At 36.2% G+C, this 15,089-nt stretch overlaps 1 protein-coding gene across 1 annotated transcript in view; it reads left to right on the top strand.

Annotated features, from left to right (window-relative positions):
* The window catches only part of LOC136024779 (uncharacterized), a 77,225-nt gene extending 67,578 nt beyond the window's left edge, over positions 1-9,647 (top strand). Inside the window, exon 12 of the mRNA XM_065700235.1 lies at positions 7,873-9,647. Within this exon, the coding sequence (XP_065556307.1) occupies positions 7,873-9,416 (1,544 nt within the window). The 3' untranslated portion in view covers positions 9,417-9,647. The remainder of the gene's footprint in view (positions 1-7,872) is intronic.
* Positions 9,648-15,089: the final 5,442 nt, after the last annotated feature.

The raw sequence follows: 15,089 nt of genomic DNA, 5'->3' as shown, positions 1-15,089 counted from the left end.
GAAGCGCCCCACCAGGGGGCGTCTCATTTTCGCTTGTCTTCTATTTTCTTTTCCATTTTGATTTTTCATTATTTCAAATAATTTGCCAATGCCTTGCTCTATAGCTACCCTGATCGGTCTTCCCCAACATTATGTTCCGGGTTGTAGATTTGCTAATTGTTCAGGTAATGGGACGAAAACTTCTCTTTCTTCCCACGAATCGTCATTTTTAACACTTGTAAATTTTGTTTTTGGCTCTTGTCTTATTTGATAGTCCAGGCTGGTAATTTTCACCATTGTGAATGTAATACCAATGCCTTTTGCTTTAGCTGCCCTTATTGGTCATGTATTACATGATGGTCCAGGTTGTAGATTTGTTAATTGTTCAAGTGGCGGGACAAAAACTTCTTTTTCTTCAACGAATTATTGTATCAGATTAACGACGCTTCTTGACTACTAATGTCCCTGCGTCAGCCCTGCTTATTTATAACACTTGTAAATTCGAATTTTTTGGGTCCACCTCTAGATAAGTTTTTCATACTGATATGTCTTGTTATACTAAAATTTTCACAGATATTTGATTATTGAAGCATGTCTGATTCCTACCACTGATTGTCTTTTTTTTAACTTTTTTTCCTTTTTTTAAGGTTATTGAATTGCTGTAATCTCTTGTTAAAATATATACAAATTTTTTTGCAATTACCAGGTTTTTGCTCTTTAAACAATTCAATGTACTTTTCCAACTTATCCATGCATGAAAAACTTCAATTTTTCCGCATAAGTGTGACAAGTGTGACAGCGACATTGCAATACTGATGTATATAAAAAGGCGCCACTCACATAAGTTTTTTTTTTCCAAACTTATCCCTCTTACCGAATTTTCTCAAGCTTCTGTCCTATCCAGATCGTTTTTTAAGGCCAGAATATCACACAATACCAATTTCTCCGAAAAAATATGGAGCTTTTTCGAAAAACATAAATACATACATACACAATTACTCCTCACTTGAAAATACATATATATATGTATATATAAACTAGCTGTTGGGGTGGCGCTTCGCGCCACCCCAACACCTAGTTTGTGGGGCGCTTCGCAACCCCCCAAGCCCCACCCCCCCGCGCGCATAAGTCGTAACGCGCCATTGTAGTTGTGTCCCTGTGTCCCACCTGTGAATATAGATAGATTTATATATGTGTTTCAAACTACGTAAAAATTGCGAATATACAACATTCTTGGCTTTCCCACTACTGGGAGCTTTCCGTTTCCAATTGCCAGCAATTGATCTGAAAATGTTTGACCAGAGTCATCGTTTTGCAATCGGACACGCATATTTGTAGTTAATTTTAATATTTTTACGTGTGCCCATAAATTAGAATTTTTCAGGCAAGCATTCATTTCGTCTGCAGGAGTTGATCTAGGTATTATAGGTAATGTTTGCCTGAAATCTCCCGCAAGCAAAATTAATGTGCTGCCAAAGGGTTTCGACTTCCCTCTCAAATCTTTCAAGCATTGATCCAGAGCCTCGAGCGATTTTTTGTGTGCCATTGTGCACTCATCCCAAATAATAAGTTTGCATTGCTACAATACTTTACCCATCCCAGATGATTTGGAAATATTGCACGTGGGAGTTTCCGTAGAATGCAAATTCAGAGGCAATTTCAAAGCGGAATGAGCAGTTCTTCCACCAGGCAGTAATGTTGCGGCTATTCCGGACGACGCAATTGCCAACGCTATATCATTTTTTGATCGAATTGATGCCAGAATCAGTTTTATCACAAACGTTTTACCAGTACCTCCTGGCGCATCCAAAGAAGAAAATTTCTCCAACGTTGTTATCGACACAATGCATTATCGTGTCATAAATGTCTTTTTGTTCCGACGTTAACTTGGAAATGTTATTTTGTACATACGACAATAGATCACTCATACTGAAAACTTTGTTCACGATCCAATTCTACACATGTCGAAACAGCAGCGATACGGTTAGGTGAAGGCATTCCCAAATCCTGAAGAGGTTTGTTTGCCATACGTACGCACAAATCTTCTATAATAACTAAAGTGTAGTTATAAATTTCTGATGTAAAATCAAAAGTCATATCTGACGTCTCTAACTGTTTTCGATGGAGTATATCTTCGGACATTTTTGACTTATATTTTTCCCATAACTCTGTTGGAGCTGATGGAGAGCAAGTTGTTAAAATGATGCCAAACAATGCACGAATTTGACTTGGGGTTGACGTATCGCACGCGTCATTGATGCAGTTATCCCAGTGTTGGTCATTCTCCAATAAATTCAGAGCTTGGCATGCACTACGGTAAGTGTCATGTATAGTACCGTTTACAGTTCTCAAATACTCAAAGGATGTCGGACTTGGTACATTTACCAAAAGCAGGCGTAGAAAGAAGCATTCATGTTGATTGGGGTGAACGGTGTAGAGTCTTCCTATCGTGGTATCTTTGAAGATGGTAGGTTGGCCGTCGACTGACTTACCCTGTTTTCGACGTTCAAATACTTTATTTTTAGTATTCCACGTGTAATACGAAGGCACTTCAGTATACAGCACTTTTTTTTGCAAAAGAATCATTTTTGCAAAGCGAAAAAAAAGCTGTTAATTTTGTATCCGGTGGATTCAGGGCTCTTTGTTGCACGTTGGTTTCCAAGAAATAAACACGTTAACCATTCTGTAAATATTTGGAAATATTGCACGTGGGAGTTTCTGTAGAATGCAAATTCAGAGGCAATTTCAAAGCGGAATGAGCAGTTCTTCCACCAGGCAGCAATGTTGCGGCTATTCCGGACGACGCAATTGCCAACGCTATATCATTTTTTGATCGAATTGATGCCAGAATCAGTTTTATCACAAACGTTTTACCAGTACCTCCTGGCGCATCCAAAAAGAAGATTTCTCCGACGTTGTTATCGACACAATGCATTATCGTATCATAAATGTCTTTTTGTTCCGACGTTAACTTGAAAATGTTATTTTGTACATACGACAATAGATCACTCGTACTGTAACTTTGTTCATCATCCAATTCTACACATGTCGAAACAGCAGCGATACGGTTAGGTGAAGGCATTCCCAAATCCTGAAGAGGTTTGTTTGCCACACGTACGCACAAATCTTCTATAATAACTAAAGTGCAGTTATAAATTTCTGATGTAAAATCAAAAGTCATATCTGACGTCTCTATCTGTTTTCGATGGAGTATATCTTCGGACATTTTTGACTTATATTTTTCCCATAACTCTGTAGGAGCTGATAGAGAGCAAGTTGTTAAAATGATGCCAAACAATGCACGAATTTGACTTGGGGTTGACGTTTCGCACGCGTCATTGATGCAGTTATCCCAGTGTTGGTCATTCTCCAATAAATTCAGAGCTTGGCATGCACTACGGTAAGTGTCATGTATAGTACCGTTTACAGTTCTCAAATACTCAATAGATGTTGAACCGGGTACATTCACCAAAAGCAGGCGTAGAAAGAAGCATTCATGTTGATTGGGGTGAACGGTGTAGAGTCTTCCTATCGTGGTATCTTTGAAGATGGTAGGTTGGCCGTCGACTGACTTTACCTGTTTTTGACGTTCAAATACTTTATTTTTAGTATTCCACGTGTAATACGAAGGCACTTCAGTATACAGCAGTTTTTTTGCAAAAGAATCATTTTTGCGAAGCGAAAAAAAAGCTGTTAATTTTGTATCCGGTGGATTCAGGGCTCTTTGTTGCACGTTGGTTTCCGAGAAATAAACACGTTGACCATTCTGTAAATATAACGCTAAGTGAACAACAGCTGGACTACGTTCATGTATCGGAAATGAAAGAATTCGCCAAACAGCTTCATTACTGCTTATTTATCTTCCAGCCTGATATTGTACGATTTCGTCGAAATCTTTGATTTCGGGCTGCAAGCCAAAAACTGCCATGTCACTGCCTTTGTTGACGTATTTACATGTGTATTTGATTGCCTTTACCGAGTTACAGTATTCAACGTTTATGTGTGCATTAAATGTTTTTGATAATAATGGGGAATATGGAACAACCCACTGGTTATCTACTTCGATGGTGGTACCGTTACGCTTCTTTATTATTGCTGTATTACCGCCATCTTCAGTAGATCTTCTTCTATATTGTGGGTAACCATCATTGCCAGTAATTGTGTTGGATACTAAAAGTCGAGGATATTGCTTTGTGCACCTTCCTTTGGCCATGCATGGTGAATTTTCGTTCAGTGCACCGCAAGGTCCATGTATCATATTCTTTACAATAATATCATGTAACCCCTTATCGACATTTTTATCAGGCATTTCAGCGGAAATCACATCATCAATTTCGTTCGAAGTAATTTTTTTATGTAGCCAAATTAGTATATGTGCGTGTGGCAAACCTCGTTTTTGCCATTCCACTGAGTACATCCAGCATCGCACTGACCCAAACACTTCAAGTTTTACTATGTAGTTTATCAGTGATTTCAACTTTTGCCGGAAGACACGGGCCGTAATGTCATGCCTATGAACCGCCGATTGTCCTTGAAGTAAAAGCTGCAGTATCTCGTCCCAAGATTGATTACATGTAAACGTAATAAATAAATCTGGACGAACATACGCAATAGCATCTTGAGCATATTCATGCATATGACGGGGACTGCCAGCATATGACGAAGGTAAAATTGTTAATCTTCCAACGTTTGTGGTATTACCGTCATTTATAACTGCATCTCGCAAATGAATGTATTGTTCAGAGCGGAGCTTGGTCTGATTCAGGCGGATATATAGCAAACGTTCTGATTCAATTTTAGCATACATGTCAACGACAAATTGGTGAAACAATTCACGGCATTTTAAAATATAATTTTCTTCATCCTGCCGAATCATTAGTCTATAGGAATAATAATGCATTGCACTGCATTTCTTATTCATTTCTTTGTTAGTGGCTGGATTCATCAATTTAATATTAAAGTGATAGCCGTCGGCTCCATCCCAAAAAATGATAGGATATTGTAGGGCATCGTAGCATCGATGAGTTTCAGCAATTCTTAACAACTGAGCGTTTCGCTTATGAAGAATAATATCTCGAGGTAAAAACTGATCACCGACCATAACGATTGCCACTTCGTCGATAGTTGGAGCATTGTATCTACGCACATGTTGGCCAGGAGGCGTTTTGTCAGCGGAAATAACAATTTTATGCGTATCAGTAGGCATCAAATCGATGGCTGTTTTGAACAGACGCACTAAATTATTATTTTCGTGGAAAAGATGTTGCAATTGGGAAACGATTGTCCTTTCAACGTTGGGAGAAATTTCGCAACGTGCATTCAATTCAGAATTTCTATCATTGATGAAGTACAATTGTAAAAATTTATGATTCTCGCCTGAGAATGGTAGAAGGGACCCTGCTCTATGATAAATTTGCCCTTTTACTTTGAAAGTAGATATAAATTGATCTGGATTTTCGATTTGGGCTCCAAACGACGTCATTTGGAAACATGAGTTATATTTTCTGATTTGTGATAAAAAAACGCTTAGATTCTGACGTAGTTCCAGTAAGGAAAGTCTTCAATGGCTCTGGTGGTGCAGCCAATAGAGGAAGTTTAACTTTTCCTGAGGCGCAACACGTTCACATTGTTTCACCATTGAATTTCAAGGCCTTGCAATAGGGACAAATTTTAGACATTGTCCCGATTTGAACACATCTACTCAAGCTATAATCATCGACTGGGCTGTACCTGAATGCCAGGCGATAACTTTCAGGTTGCTCTGATTCCTCGGCACGCTTTCTTTTCTTACTTTCTCTATCAGCTGCATGCCTGATTTCTTGCTGTTCTTGTGATTCCTCGGCAAGCTTTCTTTTCTTACTTTCTCTATCAGCAGCAAGCCTGATTTCTTGCTGTTTTTGTGATTCCTCGGCACGCCTTCTTTTTTCACTTTCTCTTTTAGCAGCAAGTCTGCTTTCGCGTTGCTCTGGTAGTTCCTCGGCACGCTTTCTGTTCTTTCTTTCTCTATCAGCCTCAAGCCTGTTTCCTTGCTGTTCTTTTGATTCCTCGGCACGCTTTCTTTTCTGACTTTCTCTATCAGCAGCAAGTTTTTTGGCATAGACTCTTTGAGCATCTTCATCGGCTTTTGCCATTGTAAGTTCATCAGTCATTTTAAACTTAAACATTAATAGATTTCTACGTGAACATATATGTCTTAAATATCTTTAATGACGTCACCGTCATAGAAAAAATGACGACAACTAACTTCATGACGTCAGTCGACACAGAAACATGACCTCACCTGACAGACACACAGACAGACAACTTATTTTTATGTATATAGATAAGCTGTTTGTCTGTTGACTGACGTCATGTTTGTGTGTCGACTGACGAAATTACAGACCGGGACACAAATGACGACCGGGACACAAAGAGAAATTACAGACTGGGACACCGGGACACACATAACGACCGGGACACAGGGAATATAAATGACGACCGGGACGCAGGGACACAACTAAAACGCGGACGCCGGGGGGCACAGGGGGGGGGGGGACATATAAATGACGACCGGGACACAGGGAATGTTCGATTAGCAATCACCATCAACAAAGCTCAAGGGCAATCATTAGAATAATGAGGTATAGATCTGAATACGGATTGTTTTTCCCATGGACAATTATATGTTGCGTGTTCAAGAGTCGGTAAACCTGACAATCTATTTGTATGCACAGACAATGGGACAGCGAAGAATGTTGTATATTCGCAAGTTTTAAAAACATATATATATATATATGCATATATATATATATATATATATATATATATATATTATATATATATATATATATATATATATATATATATATATATATATATATATATATATATATATATATATATATATATATATATATATATATATATATATATATATATATATATCAATGTTCACAGGTGGGACACAGGGACACAACTACAATAGCGCGTAACTAATATGGCGCGAAAAAAGCTAAAAAAAGAAAAAACCTAAAAAGAAAAAAAATTTAAAAAAAGGAGAAAAATAAAAAAGGTAAAAAACTAAAAAAAAAAAAACACCAGGACACAAATGACGACCGGGACACAGGGAATATAAATGACGACAGGGACACAGGGACACAAATACAACGGGGACGCCGGGGGGCACAGGGGGATATATAAATGACGACGGGGACACAGGGAATGTTCGATTAGCAATCACCATCAACAAAGCTCAAGGGCAATCATTAGAATAATGAGGTATAGATCTGAATACGGATTGTTTTTCCCATGGACAATTATATATTGCATTTTCAAGAGTCGGTAAACCCGACAATCTATTTATATGCACAGACAATGGGACAGCGAAGAATGTTGTATATTCACAAGTTTTACGTAGTTAAAAACATATATATATATATATATATATATATATAAATATATATATATATATATATATTTATATGTATATATCTATATTTACAGGTGGGACACAGGGACACAACTACAATGGCGTGTAACGACTTACGCATGGGGGGGATGCGGGGGGGTCTACGAAGCACCCCCACCAACTAGGTGTTGGGGTGCGCCCCCACCCCAACAACTAGTATATATATATATATATATATATATATATATATATTATATATATATATATATATATATATATATATATATATATATATATATATATATATATATATATCCATGTTTTTTACCCCTTTTACTGACTAATTCCACCTGTATGTATTATTTTGTAGAATTATTGGAATAGCGCATACCCTATATATAAAACGTAATTCTTGTTTTTTTTTCATCAAAAATGTTTCAAATTAAAAAAAAAATTAATTTTGTCTTTTTTTGATATTTTCTCTCCTCATTATTTTTTTTTTACAGGCAACGACTTTGTGTCAAACGCGCTAAAGGTATTACCGAAGAAACATAACTTACCCTCTGTGGGAAATTTGGAAGGCTGTATGAAGCAAATGACCGACACCCGTGAAGAGTTTCAACGTCAAGTGTCACAAACTTTAGAAGAAGGAGAAGAAGAAGTTATCCCCTTGAAGAAACCCTTATCTAACCTCCAACGAAGGAAGAGAATCAATTCTACTCTTATGCGTTGTAAAACTAGTGCAAAGGCCCGGCTGAAAACAAAAAATTCAAAAGGCCGTCATATTTCTCCCATACCAAAATTATCTCTTAATCATTCTAATCCAAGAATATTATCAATCCATCGTATTCCAGATTATATAAAACAATTACCTAATGAATCTAGAAAAAAATTGCAATCAATTTTGAATCTAAGTACGTCGTTGTATGAACATCAGAAAAATGAAATGAAGTTGAGAAAGTCAGCTCAATCCGAAACAAACGGATCGATTCGAAATGATCAAGACTTGAGCAAGTTACAAAAAACGGGACTTTCAACTTCTTTATCTGAAATGACTGCTAAAGATGTTAATGATCAAGTACATAAGTCAATAAACTCATTAAAACCAGTAAACTCATCTATTCATGCTCCTCAAAGGTCATGCATCTCTCCTAAGAAGGGGAAAAAAGCCGTTTTTCCTGTCGGTATTGAAGGGAACAGATTTCTATCCACGCAGGAAATTTTTATGAACGAAACGTGTGTTGATAGATTGGAAGATGACATTATCTCTGGGAGTCGCACTGTCAGGGACACAGAAACTGTGTCCCAAGATATATTTATTAAAGACGACTCAAGAGAAGCAACGGTAGAACAAGAAAGCACAGTGAAAGCACAGCGAAGGCGAGGGAAGCAAGTGAAACAGAGCTTTCATGAACAAGACGAGCTGGTTACTTCTCGAACCCAGGGTAGAGAGTCTCCAAAAGAAATTACACAAACGCGTGCTGCTTCTCGTACCCTTTCGCCTTTAGGTAGCGGCTCCCCTCGGCCAGAATCTTCTTTAACCTTGGCATCTTTACCTTGTTCTCAGAAAATAAGATCAACGATGAATTCTTCCGATTTTTTCTCAGAACTCGAAGATCGTGAAACTAGGAATGATTACGATTTTTCTTCATTGCCTGAACCATGGCAGGTTCATTTACCTTCGGTTTCTAAGCTCAATGCCTCTTTGTGTCAGAAACGCCAACGGATCTCAAGTGGCTCAAGTTTGGATTCTCTTGATTCTCTCAGTCTTCTTCGATCAGACCAAGATGAAGAATTTGGTAAAGTTGCTGATTCTCAGTCTGTACCTCGGTCAGAATCCTCTTCTTCTTCGAATCTATGCAGGCGTACCAGTCCATCGAAGATTGTGTTAGGTTCTTCTGAAATTGGAAGATATACAGGATTCAGTACCAGAACTGTAAGTGGTTCTAGTAGGCAAGTTACCAGAAATGAATATTTAGGAAAACCAACTAATAATGGGTTGAATAGGAAAAGGAAATCAAGTGACTCTGGAAGTGAAAAAAATAGATAGAAAGGAAAAAGCAAAAAATAAAAGGAAAAGCAAAACATGTGAGGAATGGGAGTTTTTTGAAATAAGAAGCAACTTCCAGTTGTTTTATTTTCTAAATTGCATTTGCACTGAGCATATTATTCTGAAAATATAGCTGAGTATTTAACATATTCGACTGTAAATATGTTTATATTGTAAATGTTTTTGTAGATCAGGAAAAAGGAAAAGTTAATTCTATTAAAAGGAGTACGAACGGGGGGGGGGGCGTCCGTCATGCCTTCTCTATTGAAATTCCACGAATTCAAATATCAAAGAAATGTGCTTTAATGAGTTCGATGTAACAATCAGAGGCATCGCATATGAGAAATAGCGATACAAAACTCCATAGTTTACTGATAAGTTTTACAGGGATTATAAGGGATGTTTAAGGGGATTTTAAGGAGCGTTTCAGTATCCCGTTTTAGGCTGGTTGCATCTATTCGCAAAAAATTGGAAGGTGAAGCTCGTATTTCCGTTTGTGTACAAAAGACGCTTCTAAAGTGATTATCTCCGAACGATATAGTTGGAATATATCTGGGTCACAAAGATCTTCACCAACGGTTAACTGCTGTAATTACGCGTAGATTTAATTAGAAAATGAATGCATAGTTTGTTTTATGTATTAGTTTTGCCAAGTCCTGTACAAGGTTCCTCTGAAAAGAATCACAAGGCACCGTGCTCAAATATCGCTAGCTAGAGGGGGAAAAGCAGAACCGCAGACGCGCTTGGGGTGAATCTTATTGTAGCTTTTTGTTTCGAAACTTTAAAAACTAGTTTCTCGCAGAAAAACTGGGTTTCTCCCGTTGTAATTGTTTAATTGCATGTTCTTTTTAGTTCCAAACCCAAGGTCAGAAGACATACAAATTTAGGAAAAAATCATCCAAATTTTTTTATGTGATGTCAATAAGTCATGAGAGAGAGAAAAAATCATGAACTAATTGGGTAGCCATTATTACATGGGTAACCAGAATCATAACCATAGTAGTTTTCTTTTAACTCGATTTTAGCTTTTAACTATGACGTTCTGAAATTTTTTCAAACGCTATCCCAAAATGAGGGATTCGGGGTGACTTTATGACGATAGTAATTTTGTGGTCTATAGCAAACCTGTAATTCATTATGTGCTTTATTCATATAAGATGTGATCATATCTGTGCACAAGGTAAGAATAGGAGATGTGGTGAAATCTTCCCATAGAATGGCCCAAAGATATTTATAAAAGTTGTACAAAAGTATGCATTTCTCCTCACTTTTTTAAACTGTTACAACTTTTTGAAGTTAACTAATAGGATTGGACATTTTATTTCTACTGATGATTTGTTGATATTAAAGGTCCCCAATGTGTCTCTATAAAACCTTGAGGGAGTGAAGTAAATACGTTCTGAGACCATACTGGCTATGTATGACGTATGAAAACAAGAAAGGAAATAATAAATGAAGAGAGAAAAACCAAATAGCTGAAAAATGAGGATTTTGTCAGCCAGTAACAAATATGAAGAAGAAATTCAAGCAAATATTTCGACAAGGACCTCCGCCAAGTCGTTTTCAGTGCTCAAAAAAAGATAAGAAAGAGAGAAAAAAAAACTACAACAACAAAATCTAAAATCTCCTTTCGTATAGTTCACGAAGGTTGGAAGGTTGGATTTTGTTGTTGATTTTTTTTCCTCTTTCTTATATTTTTTTGAGCACTGAGGACGACAAGGTAGAGGTCCTTGTCGAAATATTTGCTTGATTTTCATCTTCATATTTTGCTACTGGCTGACAAAATCCTCGTTTTTCACCTATTTGATTTTTCTCTCTTCATTTATTATTTCCTTTCTTGTTTTCATACGAAGATATAGGTATGAACTCGTTCCATCATCCAAATGCAAATACACATCCCTCCTTGGAAATCTGTGACCACTTCCCCTCCTACTTCAAAAATTTGTATTCAGTGGACTTATTTCCACTACCTTTTTTTCATATTTGTTTTTGTATTTCTTTAATCGAGCTAAAAGAAATAATAATAATAAAAAAAAACATATAAAAAAACTAGCTAAAACCAGTATGTAAATCTATTCTGCTAGATGTACTTAACGACAATCATTCTGTCTTTGAAATTGTAGTACCCTGTTAAATACTAGTCGAGCAGATTAGTAATTTCACTAATGAAGGTTTTTTTTTTCTATGCATTCTACTGCTGTTTCGAATCTTAAAAAATACATGTTAAAGCGTATTGGTGATTATGAGGAAAGGGAAGGCCTAGATGTTAATTTGGATTGTGACATGAGCTGGGAATCAGATCTTATAGAGAATGAAAAATATTATATTTGCATTAAATGCTAACAATAAATAATCACGGCTAGGCGAAAGGGCGCATCTCCCGTTTATTTTTTGCTTAAGTCTGCCTTAAGTCTGTTCATGAACAAACAGATTATTGTTCGTAATGTGTATGAATGTAAAAAATGATATTATTTTACGTTTACTGCAAATAATTTATCATTGTTCCAAAAACGAAGGATATAGGCTATTTCTTTTTTTCTTCTTTAAATTTACTTTGTTAAAAAGTAAGCTCAAAGGCTGCCGAGGATATCTTTACGTGGTGTATACTGTTAATCTATTTCTAAGTAAAAATAATATTATTTTGTAATATTTATGAATGTAAAAGTAATTTTATCCATATTTAATACTAACAACATACCACCGTCCCTAAAATGAAAGGGCGTATCTTCCTTTTGTTTTTACCTGAGCTAAAAAGTGATCTCAGCGACTCCTTATCAATGGTTTATATACTGTATACCACCCAAATTTCCCCCATTTCTGTACAATATATCATCGTCACTAAAACGAAAGGTCGTATTTTCTTTTTTTGTAATTATATAATTTTTCCTGAAATGAAGGGGCGTATCTGTCTCTAGTTTTTGACTTGAGCTAAAAAATGAATTCAGTGAATACCTAACTTCACTTCGTGTTCTGTATACCAATTAAGTTTTGTCAATTTTTGGATAAAGAGTATTTTTATTCGTTTTTATTGCTAACAATACGTATTTGTCCCTGAAACAAAAGGGCATATCTCTCTCATGTTTTAGACTTGGGCCAGAAAGTGAACTGATCGACTACTAAAGTTGATATATGTATTGTATACCTCTCCAATTTCATTTGTTTGTTAGTAAAAATAATAATATTCATATTTATTTGAAACAATCCAACATTTTTCGTAAGTTAGAACAGTGGTATAATTTCGTTTGGAATCGTGAAGGTGGGGCAAAGTTGGAGCCAATTTTCCCAAATCAAGTGAAAAGTGAGACATGAGCTATATAGTACCATAAAGGTAAAGATGTACAAAAAAATGGCCTGTTTCTTTGGATGCTTGAATTAGACAGGCTTATCTTCTTTTTTTGACAAGATTTTGGAAGAAACTAAGTTTCAGCTCGGGGGTAAACTAGGGTCGGGGGAGGGGAGTGGCAAACCGAGGTCTGAGGGGGGTAGTTGTCCCCCTGCCCCATAGCAAATTATGTCCTTGAATTAGAAAGTTTGTCTTCCATTTGTTTTTCTATTTCTTTATTTGAGCTGAAAGAAATAATAATAATAAAAAACAACACCTAAAAAAAACTAGGTAAATAAAGCCACGTTATTTTGCTATGCTATAATTTAACTGATGTTTTGTCTCTTTTAAATCCCTAAGTAATAATGTTCCTGCAGAATTTCTCATACCTTATTTTTGCTTTTTTCTTGAATTTATGAAAACGTTCGGCGCGCCTTTTCGTTTCGTGCATGGTGATATGTTTGTTGCTATTCAGAAGCATGTTTCCTCCTGTGTTTTGTGTCGTTCAGTCTGTGTTTTGATTATAAACACAATTGCTTACCTGTTGTATAGAAGTGCAGTTGTACTAGTTTTTCAGTACAGGTTTGAAACTGTTGTGAAGTGCAGTTGTACGAGTTTCCCAATACATATTTTAAAATTAGTAATTTTTCTGTTGTTTAAGAGGTTAGAATTTTAAGATTCATGTAAAAATTTTGAGAAATAGCACACCATTTTATTCAGTAAATGATGATATTTTACATTATTTGGAAACATGTTACCGACTGCGTTTTTGTGTTTGCACAAGTTTTATAATTTTTGTATAAATTTCCAGTCGTTTTTATTGTAGTGTGATTTTGTCTTTTTATTAATACAGGTTTTTAAACTTATTAATTGTTCAATATTACAACTCGGAAAGGGGTAGGAAGCAGGCCTGCTAGCTTCAGGTTATTGAGATTAAAATGAAGTTTTATAAAACTAGGAATTCGTAGCTAAGTTTGAGTTAGCATTACAAGGTTGGCTTAGAATTCCTTATCGAATACAGATTTTGGTGGTAGTTTTAAGATATCATGCTTTAGTACTGAATAAACCAACTGTCAGTTGTTATTTGTATAATTAATTGATTTTTAGCATTAACTGATTAATTAATTAATTGATTTGTCGTTCTTGAATATAAACAAACTCATCGTTTTTTTAAACAGTTTTAATGAATACCCCTTCCTTTCGAATCTGCTGCTATAATTTAGAAATTATATATTGACAAATAAAACAACCAAAGTCTTTTCTTTCGACAAAATATCAAAAGTCGACATGATGTCAACATTTTACAGTTTGACACTATAAGGTTGACGGTTTCATTTATCTGAGGTCCAAGGTTGATTCGAAGGGAGGATGTGATCAAGATATAAACAGAAGAATATCTAGAGCGTTAGTGCTTTTCACTAGGTTTCGCAAATATCTCCGGTTCCGTCGAGAAATTCGATTGCGAACAAAGGTAAGCATATATAAGTTGGCAGTCCTAGTCTATGATGTTGAATCGTGGCCCATCAAACCAGCTCACGGACATACTTTAGAGGGTTTGGCCACCTTTGCCAATGGTCAATTTTATCCTTCCGGATTTCAGATCAGACTTTAAACAACGATATCCGTCGACATTGTTTCAACATTGACAAAATCTCAAGTGTCATCAGGCTCCCCTGGCTTGAACACGTTTTGCATCGCTCGACGTTTTGCATCGCCTCATTAAACAGATAGTTCGCGTTTAACTCTTAGAAATACGGCGTAAAAGAAAATGAAGGTAATTAAAAATTCGTGGTCTTTCTTTAGACAAGACCTAGAGCCTGCTGGACGTTTCTGTATATTCGGCCAAAAATGAGATAAGCAATGGCTAACGGTCCCCAAAGAATTGGCACAAGACCAGCCATCTAGGGTGATCCTCATTTAGAAGCTTCATTCGAATGCCGGGTGAAGATGGAAACTCCTGATCCCACTCTAAGCGCAAGTAAGTACCATTTTACAACTTGAATTCCCGTCAGAGCGACAGATCATAAAATAATATAGCAAAATTACCTGTCGACAGATATGCTTATTGAAACGCAACTCTAGATGTTGACCATAAAAAAGAAAATTACAATACACGGATCTTGAGTTTTAAAGGCACTAAAGTATCTATTCTTTAAAAGCACTGAAAGTTAAGGTATGGAAAAAACAACCCTTTCAGGGCTAAATTTAAAAATTACATTAGGGGATCATAGAAATTCTTAATTTGGCCATTGTTTTCAAGAAGAACCGTAGATTGTTTCAAAACTAAGCAAGGAAATATTTCAAGGATTTTAGCCAAAAGTAGGTTGGGATTAGATTGAACATATTTAGAA

This window comes from Artemia franciscana, chromosome 3 (assembly GCF_032884065.1).
Source record: "Artemia franciscana chromosome 3, ASM3288406v1, whole genome shotgun sequence".
Classification (NCBI taxonomy): Eukaryota; Metazoa; Arthropoda; class Branchiopoda; order Anostraca; family Artemiidae; genus Artemia; species Artemia franciscana.
The sequence above is the reverse complement of the archived record's forward strand: the minus strand, read 5'-3'. Positions and strand labels throughout refer to the sequence as shown.